Source organism: Asterias rubens, chromosome 1 (genome assembly GCF_902459465.1).
Source record: "Asterias rubens chromosome 1, eAstRub1.3, whole genome shotgun sequence".
Taxonomy (NCBI): Eukaryota; Metazoa; Echinodermata; class Asteroidea; order Forcipulatida; family Asteriidae; genus Asterias; species Asterias rubens.
Genome location: NC_047062.1, coordinates 27,920,049 through 27,936,924, shown reverse-complemented (window position 1 = coordinate 27,936,924; position 16,876 = coordinate 27,920,049). Strand labels below are relative to the sequence as shown.

General features: G+C 42.7%; 1 protein-coding gene across 2 annotated transcripts in view; it reads left to right on the top strand.

Moving 5' to 3' along the window:
• Nucleotides 1-16,876, top strand: part of LOC117288054 (leucine-rich repeat-containing protein 9-like) — a 77,979-nt gene that overhangs the window by 17,985 nt on the left and 43,118 nt on the right. For both annotated transcript variants that reach the window (XM_033768755.1, XM_033768747.1), the window contains exons 11-14: nucleotides 1,471-1,650; nucleotides 2,011-2,134; nucleotides 2,519-2,709; nucleotides 6,080-6,251. In XM_033768755.1, coding sequence (XP_033624646.1) covers nucleotides 1,471-1,650; nucleotides 2,011-2,134; nucleotides 2,519-2,709; nucleotides 6,080-6,251 — 667 coding nt within the window. The remainder of the gene's footprint in view (nucleotides 1-1,470; nucleotides 1,651-2,010; nucleotides 2,135-2,518; nucleotides 2,710-6,079; nucleotides 6,252-16,876) is intronic.

The window sequence follows — 16,876 nt, the reverse complement described above, 5'->3', positions numbered from 1 at the left end:
AGTAGCTTCAACTATAGGCGTTCATGCAACTGCGCAAGCAATTGTTGTTATTGGTCTGTTTGGTTTTAGGTGCTAATGCACAGTACAAACGCCTGTATTTATGGTGTGTTGTGGCTGTATTTATGGTGTGTTGTGGCTGTATTTATGGTGTGTTGTGGCTGAGCGGTGAAGAGCACCGTATTCGAGACACTTAAAGCCCCCATCACTCGTTCTCACTTTATCTGAAAAATGTAGGCAAACAGGCTAAAACCGTGTGCAAACAGAGTGGAAGTACATGTAGCAGCAACTTTTTCCGATCTGTTTACGAACTTCATTGGTGGGCTGGGACGGGTTTGATTGGGAATGGTGCTCCAGAACTCTGAGTATAATAGTCCAGAGCGTTTATAACATAAAAAACAGGTGGTATCATAGCCCTGGCGGCCTTACACTTCGTATTATTCTACTGTGACGTCCTGAATATCAGGGTCCATTTCTGTGGCGGAAAAATTTCAAATTTTCATAACTCAAACCTTACCTGCAAGAAACCACTAATTTCAACAGATTCACATTCCATGGCAGCATATATTCTGAGGTGGGTTTTGATCGTCGTATATTCTTCACAAATCCGTCATTTTCATGACAAAATGCAGCTCCCAACGTTAGGAAATTCCCATTTTTGTTCGTATTCTCACAGGCTGTCGTGTGAACACAAGACGCAAAACGCACAGTCTTGCGTTGTGTTTGCGTGTTAACACTGTGCAGTCAAGACTCGGTGACCAAGAATTCATGCGTCTTGCATCCTGCCTCTTGTACGCAAATGTATACGCATACGCACGACAGCAGACAACACTGTGAATAAACGATCAAAAAATATTTTTTTTTACGTTGGGAGCTGCATTATTTCACGAAAATGACGGATTTATAAGGAATATATGAGGACCAAAACCCACCGCAGAAAAATGTATGCCACCATGGAATGTGAATCTGTTGAAATTAGTGGCTTGTTGCAAGTAAGATTTGAGTAAATTTTCCGCCCCAGAAAAGGGCCTTAATAGTTAGGACTCTGTATCTGTGTAATAATAATACACGGTTTTTATATAGCGCTTTTTCACGGGGTGTCTCAAAGCGCTTCCGACATTATTACCCCTGGTCACTGGGCCTTAAATCATTCCTTAAACCATCTCAGCTCCCTGGGGAGTATACAGCCTGTGCAATTATATGCGCTACATGGCTAAACCAATCACAAGAACCATCTCTGCCCTCACAGGTACCCATTTACCCCTGGGTGGAGAGAAGCAATTATAGTTAAGTGTCTTGCTCAGGGACACAAGTGTCACGACCTGGATTCGAACCCACACTCTGCTGAACAGAAGCATCAGAGCTTGAGTTCGGTGCTCTTATCCACTCGGCCACGAAGAGTCCTATATAGGGCTAGTGGTATCATAATGTGTATGATTCTTTTGTTGATAGTTATTATTTGTCATTGTACAGGTTCTCATCATGTCATGACCTGATCTTGTCACGTTTCTGTGCTGCGGATTACAAAGTTCATGATATCCTTGGTATAAAGATACATCGAATCACCAGAGTACACAATAGAATGCTGAGATATCGCTTTGATAACAAGCTTGTTGCTGTCACAGAGGAAGAGGATACTTCTAGTATCAGTAGGTTAGTCAGACTACTCTCAATGAATGAGATATTCAGTTTAATTAGAAGACACAAAAAGTATCATTTAAAAACATGCAAACAAGTTTTGTTGAAAGACAAACATACCATGATCAAGTTTCCTGTGAAAGGTACTAGCTGTGATGATGTCATTACAAAATGTGTGAAATGCTCTATTCACGTAGAAGTTCAAAGATTAGAACGCATTCACATAATGGTTTGTATATCAGCTGAAATCTACATGTTTTGAGTTTGATCTTGTGGTCTAGGACTCAAGAGAAAAGCCCCATGCCATCACAGAAGGCAGTATAATATACATGCACATTAAAGTAATTTGAATTAATTGTTATGAATCTTGTGTAGGACACCTACTCTGAAAAGACTGCAGGAGTATCTGTTTTTCGTCTGGGATCCTGACTTACCAGGTGGAGAATATGAACCTATGAAGATTCTAGAAGAGGGACCGATGGACAGTGAGACATACCATGTGAGATTGGCTTTTACCCGTGTTCAATGCAAGGTTTATTGGTTTGGGTTTACTTCAGTCTCCATGAACATAATCACTTGGACACATTATGAGTTTTAAAGGAATTAACTGCGTTAATGAGTTTCCATTGTATTAAATGACAAAGCTTGGAACATTTTCTTGTTTTAAAATATATTTTATTCAATTTGAAGTGGAGGAAACTGAAAAATCAATGTAACCAGTTGCTGACGGACAAATCTGAAATAGTTTCTTTAAAATTAAGACTAAAGCTTTTTGAACGAGAAATATTACAAACAATAAAAAAAATACGAAGCCTTACCACAAGTAAAAGCAGGAGTATCAATCTGTTGTAATAGATAATAAATGGTTTGTTTTGTTTTCTAGCAACTTGGACGTGATGGAGCAGTGCCGTTGTCTAACAGTGTTAGTCTATGTGATAAACCTCGTATACAGTCAGCTGTGAGTAGATCGATGAAGGAAGCAAGCTCTGATCCATGTCCATTTAGACATGGACAGCTAGTTGTATGTAAAGTCTACTTAGGAAAGAGTCTTCCTGCATTGGATGTAAATATGAAGTAAGTTTGAATTAAGTAGTTTTCATTTCTCAGTTTGTCGGCCAACCCAATGCCACCACCAATCATCTTTTAAAAAAAAAGGTCACTGCCTAAAAAACAGTTCTTACTTTTTGACCTACTTTTGACCTTGATCAAGCTTTGACCATCTTGGCTATTTCATTTTGTAAACAGTCACAATAATTGTGCCACCGGCGCAGTCACCTCTGCCTCTTCACAATTGTTAACTTTTGTTGTCTGCGCACTGACCTGCGCTCCTTTACTATTGTCACCTTGGCACTCACTTACAGACCTGCCTGAAATGTGGGTCGTTCTGCATTTCCACTATCCAAAATTCTGGTCTATAAAACAAATTAAAAGAAAGAAAGTTTTGGTGTGATAGTGCCTGGAATGAAATTTTGAGAAGACACTATATTCTTTGTTGGTGTTTAGGTGTTGTCTAAATCTTTTAGGCTGTCTCTAAAGCTAAGCACAAGTTTTGCTACTAAATGCGCATAATGCACCAATATCATTTGATGTTTGCAAACCTTGCAATAAGAACTTCTTAATTCTGCAGAAAGGTCCCAAAATAATTGAATCTTTCCATGTTCTGATGAACAAGTTTGAAATCTCCCTATTATGCTGAATGTAATTCTAAACATCTCCTTGATTGTTGTACACAATCTCTCTGATTGCAAATTTGACATCTCTGTGAATGGGACCTGGCAAGCCTCTGTGAGTCAGTCATTTGCATTTTAAATGGCGGTGCTCTCTTGAATCATAAGAAGCGCCCTGCACCCTTGAAATATAAGAAGAGACTATAAATAAATAGGAACCTTGCAGGTACAACCATGTGTAAATCTCTTTTGAGTGAGTGTTGGCTCTGAAAAGAGCCGGTGTGGTCTCGACATTTCAAACAGTATACTCTGCTTGTTTTCAGGAACGTCGAGACCAAACCGGCTCTGTTCAGAGCCATCACTCACTCAAAAGAGATTTACACTTGGATGAACCCGCAAGTGTAGTATTTAGTTAAAGTTTCTTCTTAACTCTCCACACCATACAAAGCTTCAAACAATACAGTCTTGTGCCGTGCACGTGCAGCAGCAAGAGATGCGATGAATGTTCAGACTTCTCTCATTCCTCGCTTTATTCAGGGTTTGGTTTCACTATATGAAAATGTGTAGTGTATTCCTTTGTGACCCATGGTTAATTGTTAGAAAAGATTGTGATCTGTGTTGATGGAATTCCAGAGTCCATGCAATATTGAATGTAGGAGGTAATAATGCCATTAAAACACCCCTTACAAATATTCTGCCTTTTCATTGGTTTAGAGCGCGTCACATGATATGTGTTAGTTTTACTAGACGGCGATGATAGTGATAGTGATCGTTTGCCGTGTGATAGTCCGACGACTATCACACGGCGTGCAGGTATATCCAGACGTCTTTTTTACCCACCTCAAACCCAATCAGTTGTGCCTCTGTGTGTCTGAAACGCGCGAATGAACGTTACGAGTATGAGGATGATAGATAGTCTGTTGGGGTGTTATAAAACAAATATTGACTGTTTTAAAGGGTCTATGTACTTTTTGTAGGACAAAAAACACATTGTCCACAGATTTACATTAAACTTACACAGTTTGAAGATAATGATAGCAGAAAGCTTCCCTGAAAATACTACTTGCTGAGGTGTTGTAGTTTTTGAGAAATGAGTAAAACAATGTCATGAAAATAATTGTTTACGTCTGAGTGATCTTTTCATGACATTGTTTTACTAATTTCTCAAAAACTACAGCACCTCAGCAACTAATATTTTAAGGTACGCTTTCTACTATCATTATCTTGAAAAGGTGTAAGTTTAATGTAAATCTGTGGATATTGTGTTTTGTGTTATAAAAAGTACCCAAATCCTTTAACTCGTGCTAAGGTTAAAACTCCAACTCCCTCGGTGATCCCCGGACCGTTCCATTTTCCCTCGGCTGCGCCTCAAGGATCACCTCGGGAGTCGTAGTGTAGTTTTAACCATAGCACTCGAAGCAGTCAATATTTGTATACTAGCCCATCTTAAGTACAACATGTCCTGGAATGTTTATCATTTGTTGCATTCAAATAATACAGTCTTTTGGTCCAGTGCTTCACAGTTTTCACAACTTGTTGGCATTACTTGAGCATAAAATCATAAATACCGACCATGTATGACCTGAGATCTTAAGTAATTGCTGCAATCCAATCAATCCTGTGGCTACACCTAATACCCAATACCATCATTAACCTAATGGAGACACATTGTCATCATTATCACACATATTATTTTTGGGATAGGGTAAGTGTTGAGGAGTTGGGCCGAAATTCAAATGTTTGTCAAATGTAATGTGTAGTGTGCAAATTTTACCAAACATGCCAAGCAGTGCAAAAAATGTTTACGAATACAGTAATTTTTTTACTCAAACTATTATGAACATTGCTTGGCATGTACTTTCATTTTTTAGCACTGCACACTAATTATGCAGTAGGACAGAAGTTTGTTTTTCTGTCATGCATTGTAATGCGTAGTGCGTAATAATGGAACATGAACAGCCATGATTTACAATGCTTAAATGTTCATGGTTTATAAACCATTTTTTATGGTGCTTCAATTTTCATGGTTTATAAACCATGACTCATAAATACCTCAGACAGTTTCTCTATTCCATGAGCACATTATGTGGTGGGTGTTTAAATAGTTGATATTGACCAGCTGGAGCTCTGTTTATATCGGTTGTTTTGGGATACTACTCGCTAGTCTTGGTGCAAGATGTTTCTCGTTACGTTTTGTGGGCAAAAATGCAACCCACGTACAGAGCTCAAGGACGTTGGAACACGGATAAGTTTTACAGAGTTTCTTACTTAATTACGCTTTTTAACCAAAAAGGCATTTATGAATGGGTATAAAAGAGTAGTGACTCGTTTTTAAACTGCTCGTTTTATGGCCCTGCGATAAAGACCCTCGCATTTGGCTAGGGCCTTTATCACACGGCCACGACCATACCGGTTTTAAATGGCCGTTATAAGAACTCGTCGCTACCCTTTTATTCCCTTATTTACCATGTTTCAATTTTCATGGTTTACAAACCATGTTTTATGGTGCTTCAATTTTCATGGTTTACAAACCATGTTTTATGGTGCTTCAATTTTCATGGTTTACAAACCATGTTTTATGGTGCTTCAATTTTAATGGTTTCTAAATCGTGTTTTATAGTGCTTAAATTTTCATGGTTTACAAACCATGTTTTATGGTGCTTCAATTTTAATGGTTTCTAAATCGTGTTTTATGGTGCTTCAATTTGTATGGTTTCTAAATCATGTTTTATGGTGCTTCAATTTTCATTATCACTTTTTTCCCATTCATATTTCAGAGTAAACAAGCAATTCTATCCAAATGCTGATTCAGTGTTCCGACCTAAGAATTTCAGCGTGACTGACAGTGATGCACAATGTGAATGTTCAGCCAGACAGTGTGAATGGTTCATCTTTGATCATGAAATGGTACTTCCAGAATATGTGATTGACTTTGAATACATAACAAAGGTAAGTTAAGTCCAGCATTATAATTAAAAACCTTTGTCACACAAAGTTGTGTACTTTTAGATGCTTGATTTCGAGACCTCAAAATTTAATTCTGAGGTCTGGAAATCAAATTTGTGGAAAATTACTTCTTTCTCGAGACCTACGTTACTTCAGAGGAAGCCTTTTCTGACCATACCCCTTACAATATTCTGCCTGTTAATTGGTTTAGAGCGTGCACATGATGTGTCTTAATTTTACTAGAAACTACGGCCGTGTGATAGTGTATCATTTGCCGTGTGATAGTGCATTGTTTGCTGTGTGATAGTCCGACTGCTATCACACGGCGTGCAGTACCCAGATGTCACCCTTGTCACACAAGTTAGGTGCTTTCAGATGCTTGATATTGAGACCCCAAAATCTAATTCTGAGGTCTCGAAATCAAACTCAAATATTTAATGAGAAGTTACTTCTATCTCAAAAAACTACGTTACTTCAGAGGGAGCCGTTTCTCACAATGTTTTATACTATCAAAAGCTCAACATTGTTGGTAAGCAAGTAAGTTTTTATGCTGACAATTATTTTGAGTGATTACCATCAGTGTACAGTGCCTTTTAGTGAAAACACTTCAAATTGATTGATGTTTTGTCTAGGATTTTGAGCATGTTTCTTTTGGCATTTGGAATCAAAGAAGCAGCAGATATGTAGTCTTTTGATGAAAATAATAGTAAAAGACCCCATTAGGCTTTACAGGCATGAAACTAGTTTAAACAGGATAAAAGTGTTCAACTTCACATTATTATACAAAAATGGTGAAAGCATGACTAAAAGTTCACAATATGAAGTGAAACCACTGAGAAGTGTTTGAAAATTCACATGCTACATGTAAGCAGATGGGTTTTAAGTGAACTCTTAAACAGATCTAGTCTTGACTTTGACACTATTACAGATGGAAACTTTCTCTGCAGGATTGGTATACACATAATGAATGTTTATGAGTGTAATGGTGCGAATATGTTCATGAGTTGACAGATGGAATGTTCTATTCAACGAGGCGGAGCCGAGTTGAATGGAACATTCCAGCTTTCAACCTGCGAGTTCGAATTGATACCTGCGAGTTCGAATCTCCTACGACTATAACAATATTTATTTTTGTAATATTTAAGTTAGATTCTTATCTTTATATCGATAGTGTTGCCTTTTCTATTTCTCAATTGTTTCTTTTTCCCAACATAACCTGTGTGCATGCATGACACGATGATGTTTGAAAAACACAGTAAGCGGAAAATGGTGATCATAAGCGCAGAGTTTGGTGGTTAAGAGTTCTGTGAAATCAAATCGTACTCGATCAAACATCAAACCACCGACCCCCAAAAAAATTAAAAATCGTAATTAATTTACCACGTGACCCATAATTGCATATTTAATTGGGAAATTTTTGTAGCACAATATCTCAAGAAGTACACGGCCGTTTAACAGACTGTTTGTACTTATAGACTCCTTGGGGATTGGAGATTAGATTAATTTGGAAAAACCGTGACCTCAAGTTGACCTCTACTTCCGGGTCAACAGGAAGTGGTACCATATCTCAAGTACTGTACAACTGATTTTCAAACTTTTTTCAGTTTTAGACCCCTAAAGGCGTTAAAAATAAACTTTGAAAGACTGTGACCTCAAGTTGACCTCTAATTCGGGGTCAACCGGAAGTGGGACCATATCTCAAGAAGTACACGGCCGATTTTTAGACTGATGGTACCGGTAGTTATAGACTCCTTGGGATTGGAGATAAATTGCAAAAAACCGTGACCTCAACTTGACCTCTACTTCTGGGTCAACCCAAAGTGGGACAATATCGATTTTCAAACTTTTTTCAGTTAGAGACTCCTTTGGCATTGGAGATTAGCCTTAGGTTACTGTTACCCCATGTCGACCTCTACTTCCGGGTCAACCGGAAGTGGCATCATAACTCAAGACACTATTTGCACCGCTGTGGGCGTTGAGGGCGACTGACTCTTTGTCAGTCGCGATTCTGGTGTCCACCGGATGGACGTTTTGGGCGGAAGGTCCCAAAGTTTTAAAAAGATTTATTCCTCGTGCCCGAATTACCATTGGGAAATCTGGAGTGGACGGCAATGGTGAAACCACTGGGTGGGTGTCGATGGCTTAGGACCAAGGTAGTATCTATAGTAAATGCTTTCGGGAAGGAAAGGTAAATTTTCTTATTTTCGACCATTTAGACCCATGTGAGGGAACATGTGTTTCACTTGCCGGGCACAATGGCGGCCGGTCCTTTTGCGCTTGGGTGCATTTGTATGGGACATAATGGCACCCTTTGTAAAATCGTTGAGAGGTTAACAATGGCACGTTTCTTGGTGGTATCAAGGGTCCATGGTGGTCGGTGGATTGCTTGCGGGCCCATGGGTGTCGCATGAGTGGGTACATGAGTGTAAGTGCAAGTGCCAGCGCGCACACAGACATACAAGATTGATTTTATCGGGGTAGAGAGGACCATCGAGGATGGTGGTGTGTTGAGATAACTTTATGCACCATTGAGGGTCGTGCTAGTTAGTTAAAAAATGCCGTGCTTGGCGCCAGGTTTTGTTCTTTGCCGTAGCTTGTTGGGGTTAAACTGCAGAGCTTTTGAGATCCGAAATATTCGGCGCTTCGGATCGGTACCCTAGATAATGGTCCGGAGTTCAGTGCTCCAATGGGGAGAGCCCCCCTTTTATTTGGTTAGCTTTGCATCCATGTTTTAGATAAACCCGGAAAAATTTGTAATTTAAATGGGAGTGCCTATCCTTGGTGAGCCTTGCATAAGGCATGGGTAGTGCCCCACAGTAATGAACATGGTAAGTGGGTGTTTTAAATTGGTAGTGCCCATTTTGTTTAGCTTTGCATCGGGGAGTGCCCCAAGTAATGAACCCGAAACAATGGCCGTTTTAAAAGGGGGAGTGCCCATCTTTGGTTAGGTTTCCTTTGGGGAGTGCACCAAGTATAATTAACCCGGAAAAATCGGGTGTAAATATGGGGAGTGCCCATCTTTGTTTGCTTTATGCATGTATCGGGAAGTGCCCCAAGTATAAACCCAGAAAATGGGTGTTTTAAACGGGGAGTGCCCATCGTTGGTTAGCTTTACATCGGGGAGTGCCCCAAAGTAACGAACCCGAAAGAAAAGAAAAATGGGGAGGGCCCATCTGTGGTTAGCTTTAGATCCGGAAATACCCCGAGTATGAACCCAAAATGTGTGTTTTAAATGGGGAGTGCCCATCTTTGGTTTAGCTTTCCTTCGGGGAGCGCCCCAAGTAATGAACCCGAAAAATCGGGTGTTTTAAATGGGGAGTGTAGTGTTCACGTGATCACACTCGGTTATGCAAATGAGTTGACCTCGTGTAAGGTCACACGGAGGCAGAATGGAAAACTGAGGAACAGAGAATAAAGCACATGTTGATGCAGAGATTGAATTCATATATTATTGCTTTTAATGGTGTTGATTTAATTCGTTAGTCTATTAAGACATTACAGGAGTGCCTATGTTTGTTTAGTTTTATGTTCGGAAATGCCCCAAGTATGAACCCGGAAAATGGGTGTTTGAAATGGGGAGTGCCCATCTTCTTCGGGGAGAGCCCCAAGTATTGAACCCGGAAAATTGTGTGTTTTAAATGGGGAGTGTCCATCTTTGGTATGCTTTCCTTCTGGGAGTGCCCCAAGGATTGAACCCGGAAAATCGAGTGTTTAAGATTGGGAGTGCCCATCCTTTGTTAGTTTTCCTTCGGGGAGTGCCCCAAGTAATGAACCCGACAAAATCGGTTATGTAATGGGGAGTGCCCATCTTTGGTTAGTTTTATATCCGGAAGTGCCCCAAGTATACACCCGGAAAATGGGTGTTTTAAATGGGGAGTTCCCATCTTTGGTTAGCTCCTTCGGGGAGTGCCCCAAGTATTGAACCCGGAAAATCGGGTGTTTTTAATTGGGAGTGTCCATCTTTGTTTAGCTTTCTTTCGGGGAGTGCCCCAGTAATGAACCCAGAAAAATTGGTGTTTTAATTGGGGACGGAATAGCCCATCTTCTTGTTTTGCTTTTCATCGGGGAGAGCCCCAAGTAATAAACCCGGAAAAAAAAAAAAAAATAAAAAAATAAATGGGTGTTTGAAATGGGGAGTGACCATCTTTGGTTTTTCATCGGGGAGTGATCCCATTAATAATACTCAAAAAAAAAAAAAAAAAAAAAAACCGCTTTGGATGGCGAGTGCCCCACTTGGGTAGGCCTTGCGTAATGAGGGAGTGCCCTGAGTAATGAGCCCTGAAAATGGGTGTTTCTAAACGGGGAGTGCCCCTCTCTTTTGGTCTTGGCCGACACTGGGGCGTCCCCCTTGCTTGGGCCTTGGAAGTTAGGGAAAAACGGGGAGTGCCCCCTTAGGTTTAGGCGTATTTTGGTTTAATCGGCCAATGGACGCTGGAAAATCTCTACAGGCAAAATGAGGTCTAGTATTTGGAGAGTGCCTACATCCAGAGATCATGATTTGAAGCTTTTAGGCGTACAAAATAAGTTTATATACTTGTGTAGAGCCAGTAGGGGAGATGACCTTAGCTTTGATCCACACCGGGTCTTCGTCAGATGTATAAGCAAACACAAGCAACATAGCAGAAGGAGGGCAAAGAACTATGGGAAGGCTCAGAAAAAGCGGAAATTATACCCGTTCAAAGTTGTTATCTTACAGACATGGGGTGGCTACGATCCCTTAAGAGTAACGCAGTGAGGACAGAATGATGGTTAATGGAAGGGTGGATTACCGGCCAAAAAGGCTAGCTAGTAGGGGAGCAGGACTTTCGTATCTTATAAAGTTAGAAATAAAAGGAAAGGCAACGGGGAATGCCACACTTCCGGTTTTGGCGGGCAGCAGGGGAAGGCCCTAGGAAATGGACTTGGAGGTGTGCACTCTGAAAGTTTGGTGCCTCTGTTGGTTTGGCCTTTGGCCTTAGTTAGCCTTGGTAGGAGGGGGGTATTTATAGGTACGGCTCAGGGGGAGTACCCCCTCAGTTACCCCTTAGTCTGAATGGCGTTGCGTTTATGCATTGAGTATGGTCTGAGAGAGTTCTAAATGGGGAGTGCCTTTATAGCGGTTTTGGCACCATAATATAGGAAACTGGCCCGGTTAATGGGGTTCCTATAAGACTAGAGCTCAATAAAAGAAGCTTCTTAAAGGAGGTTTGGCAGATTGTTTGCACGTGTATCACGTTTGGTTAATACAGGCAAAGTCGGCTTTGAAAGTCCATAAGCCTCGCAGGCTTCAGTTGCTCAAGGCTTCCCGAGACCGGTTACGATCGTAACGTAGCTTATGTCATGGCTCTACGATAGAATTGTTGCTTATGTTATGGCTCTACGATCGTAACGTAGCTTATGTTATGGCTCTCCTTCGTAAGTACGTCTCCGAGTTCGCTCCTCTATCACCCGAGGACATCAAAGAGAAGCAGTTGTATGTGCCTAGAGACACGGATGTCAGTTTCCGTTGCCGAAAAAGGGGTAAATTTTTATCGAGACTGCAAGGAAATACTCTAAGTTCTTGAGCCGGTTTGGCATGGTGGACTTTTAGTCAACGTACATCGGGGGAAGGGAGCCTCGGGGTGATATTTGGGTTTTCTATGTGCATGTTCTAAAGTGGGGAATTATTAGATATTCAGGTTTGTTCGAGGAATGCCTCGCCCCCTACTTACTAAAAAGAAAAGAAAAAGGTTTAGTGTGTCAAAGAAAACAATTTGAGCGGTTGGCAGTTGGCGCTAAGAAATGACATTTCTATGTGAGATGTATTCATTATTTATTGTCCGAGTTTTGTTTCCTTTTTATATATTTTATAGATCGGTCATTGGCCGTTGGAAATGTTTTACAAGCTGTGCTTTGAACGGTTTCTCTCTTGATTAAACCTAGGAGTATGGGCGGTTCTTGAAGATATTGGGAACCCATGTGTGGGAGCGCTCATCTTGCTACCCCTTTGACTATGTTGCAGCTCAGGCTGCAAGGCGGCGCAGAGGTTCGTGTTTCTGGGTAGATATATCATGAGTTGTTGCAGGGCCCCCCGATGGATCAGAGCCAAGTCCTGCTAAAGTTCTTTCAGGTGTTTGCCGGCCTAATTTTCAAGCCCTGCGGTTTCGAGACCCAGATTTATTTTGTAGCTGGAAGGTCTGCACGATCATCCCCAGGCGTGGAATGACGTATTGACTGAGCGCCCTCACGCCGGCCAGCAGATAGGGCGATGGTTGCGTCAAGGCGTAGACTTGTTTGAGTTTTCCCAACCCTTTAGAGGAAAATACCGGGGTAGAACCTTTGACTCGGCTATCCTTCCACCCATGTACTTTTCTAACGCCCCTATTTGCAAGGAATTCACCCCTTTCATTAATGAGACAATTTCGAAGCGCCTTGTAGAAGGGTCAGTGGAGCTTTTGGGGCGGTAAAAGGCACGAAACCGCCGAGGTGTGTCAATGCGCTCACCATCGAACCCCCCCAAAACAGACTAGTTTTGTCGATGAAGGGGCCGAACATCTGGTGTAAGGATACACCTTTCAAATTAGTTCCATTGGGGGATACTGTGGAATCGATCAGTCGAGGTGGAAAGTTCTCGGGAATCGACGACGCTCAGGGATACAAACAAATCCTTCTAAATGAGAGGTCTAGGACCTTCTGTGGCTTCGAGTGGGCGGGATTCTATTTTGTTGACACTACTCTCCCGTTCGGTTTCAAAAACAGTGCCTACATAGTTTCCTCACTTGGGTTTTGTCTCTCAACCTGGTTAAAAAACGGGGGCATTCACACAGAAGTTTGGATCGTCGAACGGTTCATTGGAGAGTGTGCTGGAGAGGTGAAGTCTTGTTCCTAAAGGCAGAATGTTTGTTTTTGTTTGTTTGCAGGGCTCGATAAGCGACTCGAGTCAAAAGGCTGCTAGAGCGTTGTATGTAGTCTGTTACATGCAGTCACTTGGATACTTCATCAACCTGAAGAAGAGCCAATTGCAGCCGGTTTCATGGATGATGCATTTGGGTCTAGGTTTTTTTTCAGACTCCCTATCTTTCTGGATCCCGGATAAGAAGAATCTCATTCGCCCATTTTAGGGAGGACATGTTGAAAGCAGGTTCGGTGCTTTTGAAAAAGATGCAGCACTTTTCGGAAAATGCCAAGCTTCATTTTAGTGTTCATTGCTACTTCCCTTTTGTCCGGGAGTGTTGCTCCTTTATGGTCGAGTTGGATGAGGTCACACCTGTTCATTTAACTCAACCGGTGCGCGATGAAGTGCTCTTTTGGCGTTTTGTTGACTCATTTTCAGAGCCTATCCCATGGAGGAAAGAGCGGCACCAGTGACAGTAAGGTTGGCGTCAGATGCCTCTGATCATAAATGGGGTGGGTATTTGTCGCTTCCCGGTCAAAACGCCATCACCTTCGGCGTTTATTGGTCATCTAATGTGCAATTTATAACAGACATCTGTAACAAAGAGGCACTGGCTTTGTATTTTGTTTTGCTGTCAGAAATATATACACTCTTGGACAGAAGAGTGGATGTGCAGGTAGATTCACAAAGTCTCTCCTAGAAGCTAATTTCGGCCTAAAGTTGGAGTGGGTCCCAAGTGGGGAGAACCAGGCAGATTTTCCATACAGGGAGCTTTCTAGAACGGCGCTCGTCTTACAGCGTCGATGTGGCACTTCCTGCAAAGGGAGCTCGGTGGAAGTTCGGGGTTTTCATGGGGTCTCACGACACTGCTCTCCAATGTTCCGAAAGGAAGATTCCCAGTTCCAGGCTCGTCAGGGGTAAACGTGTTTGCACAGTCATGCCCTCAGGGTGAGCAGCTGTATGTTTTCCCTCCCTTTGTGCTCATTCCAGCTCTGATCAAGCTTTTCATCGAATGGGGAGTGTGTCGGTGACAATAGTAGTGCCGAAGCACCACCATCCAAGGTCCTGTTGGCCGCGTTTAGTGTATTTTGCGACACGGTCTTTGCGCCTAGAGCGGAACTCGGTCAGACGGGCGTCCTGGTATTTCCGTCAAGGCGAGGATATGGAAAAAATGGCATGCGAGTGTCGTTTTCCTGCGGATGGTCGGATTTCGAGGGAGGTTCGTTTTGCGCTCAACACCCAGTGCTTCTAGTATCTGATTTGATGTTCAAGGGTATGAGGGGATTTGGTTGGCCAGCGTTGCTGGTTGCCAGGTTGAGGGTAAATGGCGGAGCAAGATTGGGAGTCTTGTGCAGCGTTTTGGCAGAGCCCTGTCGAGCAAAGAAGCCGGAGTTGGCGGTTCTAGACGGAGGTGTAAACGACATCAGCAAGGCTGGCGGTGCAGGAGTAGAGGAGTTGCTGAGAGTTCTTGCCTCAGCGGTAAACGTTTGTAAACCAAGTGTCAGGGGATAAAGTTTGTATTTTCTCTCCAATGATTGTATAACTCAGTCAGACCTAGTAGGTCAGGTTCATTTAACGGTTTGGGGGAGTATGAAATCACAGAGACGACTGCAAAGATGACTCAGGTCAGTTTTGGTCTTGCGTACCGGAGTGCACGTGGATTTAGATATTTCGCTCAGGTTCCTTTTACCCCAAACAGGTTTTGGTAACCGTACTGTTTTCTTTCCTTTCCTTTCCTTGTCTCTCAAGCTCGACCGGGTCAAGGAGAGTCTTAAAGAATTGGACGATCGTTTTGACAAGTTTGACATTCAATACGCAGAAAAGGAGTTTGATAAGCAGTTTGTCGACCTTTCTTTGGAGCAATCAATAGCTCAGGCTATTTCACTGACGGCGAGGGCTCGATTCAGCGACCCCAGAGGGTGTGGCTAAGTTTTTAGCGGATCGAGACTCAAAGTGTCGAACACAGGTTCATGCCTTGGGTTGCGGAAATTTTGGAAAAAGTGGACCTTTTGGCTTTGGGTGTGAGCGACATCTTTCAGCCGGAACAGTCGATTCATACATTGGTCCGCTCAGGGCCTATTTCAACACAGGTGGAAAGACACTTCCTTGGCGGCAGAACTCACAATGGGGCAACCCTTGTATTTCCTTTCGAGTGCGGAAATATTTAAAGGCAACGAGGCTTGAGCAAGCCCGGGTGACGCCCATACAAGCAGTCCCCATTTTCTCGGACAGGATCAGGTGGCTCGCAAACGAAATCAGGAAGTGAATAACAAAGCTTCAGGAGACCGACCATGTACACTTCGTGGGGCAGTTCATGTTGTACAGGGACTTGGCTTTCTTCTTGTGCCTATGGTGGGCAGGAGGTAGGTCGGAAGACCTAGGGTGAACGAAGACCAGTGAAATCACTAAGATTTATGGCGGAGATCTTCTTCTCAGCCACACTATTGGCCAAACTGTGTGGCAAGGTGGCTCATCTCTCGTTGTAATCCCCAATTATATAGTGAAATGGACCCGGCAGGGGCTTTGGAAGGCGTGGTCAGGTTTGCACGGGATACGGACATCTACACCGGATCACAGATCCGGGTGACCGCGTCTTAAGACCCTACGGTGGAAGGGCGGGAGTAGCAGCCACTCTGCGGTTGCAGGGAGCCACGGACCAGGAAGTGATGGATCACTGCGGATGGGTGACACAGACACCACACTTGGATAGATGGATAGAGTAACCAGGCGCCGCACCACGGTTCTTTTAATAAGAAAGGCCATTGAGGATGAAGGAAAGGAGCGGCCATCGCCAGCAGACCAGGCTGGGGAGTTCTATCGGCCCTAAACTCCGGCTTCAAGGCTGAGAAGGCTTTTAAATCTCTAGCAGGGCAGGCAGCGACGGTGTGAGAGTTGGATGAGAGATGGGGGGAAAGTGGGGGACAGTGGCGTGCGGATCCTGGGTGCGGGTGAGGAACCTTTTCTACCCAGTCCTCAATCCATGTAGAGACCGGAGCCCAGGACGAACACAGCGGTGCAAATAATTTACTATTTGCACCGCTGTGGGCATTGAGGGCGACTGACTCTTTGTCAGTCGCGATTCTGGCTGGGCTAAGGTGAGGGCGTCAATAGCGGTGGGACTGTCCGGCGGACCCCCTTTTTTGTATTTGGGTTTTGGGTTTTTACCCCACCCACCCTACCCCTTTTCGCTCCCGGTTCTGGTTTCTACGTTTAGAACCTTTTCTACCCAGTCCTCAATCCATGTAGAGACCGGAGCCCAGGACGAACACAGCGGTGCAAATAATTTACTATTCAACATGTTCAAACTTGTTTTCAGTTATAGACTCCTTGTTCATTTTAGCACATAATCCAAGCATAAGAATTAGAACACGGAACAGCTTTGTGTTTGTTCACAAACACCTAATGTCTAGTTTTAAACTTGATTTTCCATTGTAGCTTTTTAGATTGAAATAATTTGTCATTAATAAGTGAATTGGCAATGTTCACATGGTTTTTTTAACCCTTAAGCACGCACACCGTACACTCCTCAGTGCGCCATGAAAATTCAATTGATTTCCGGCCGTATCCAGAAATTGTCGGATAACTGTTGGTGTTATTACTTTCTTGTGTTACAAGTTGAGTTTATTTTGTAGAGGATGACATTATCTTTTGAATGATTTTCACAGTTGCTTTGTTTGACTCACCAAATTCAAGCTTTCAGGTTGGAAACATAAGAGAGATCAACGAAAATTTGAAAACATTGTTTGCGTATGAAGTGAAGGTTTGTTTATGTGGA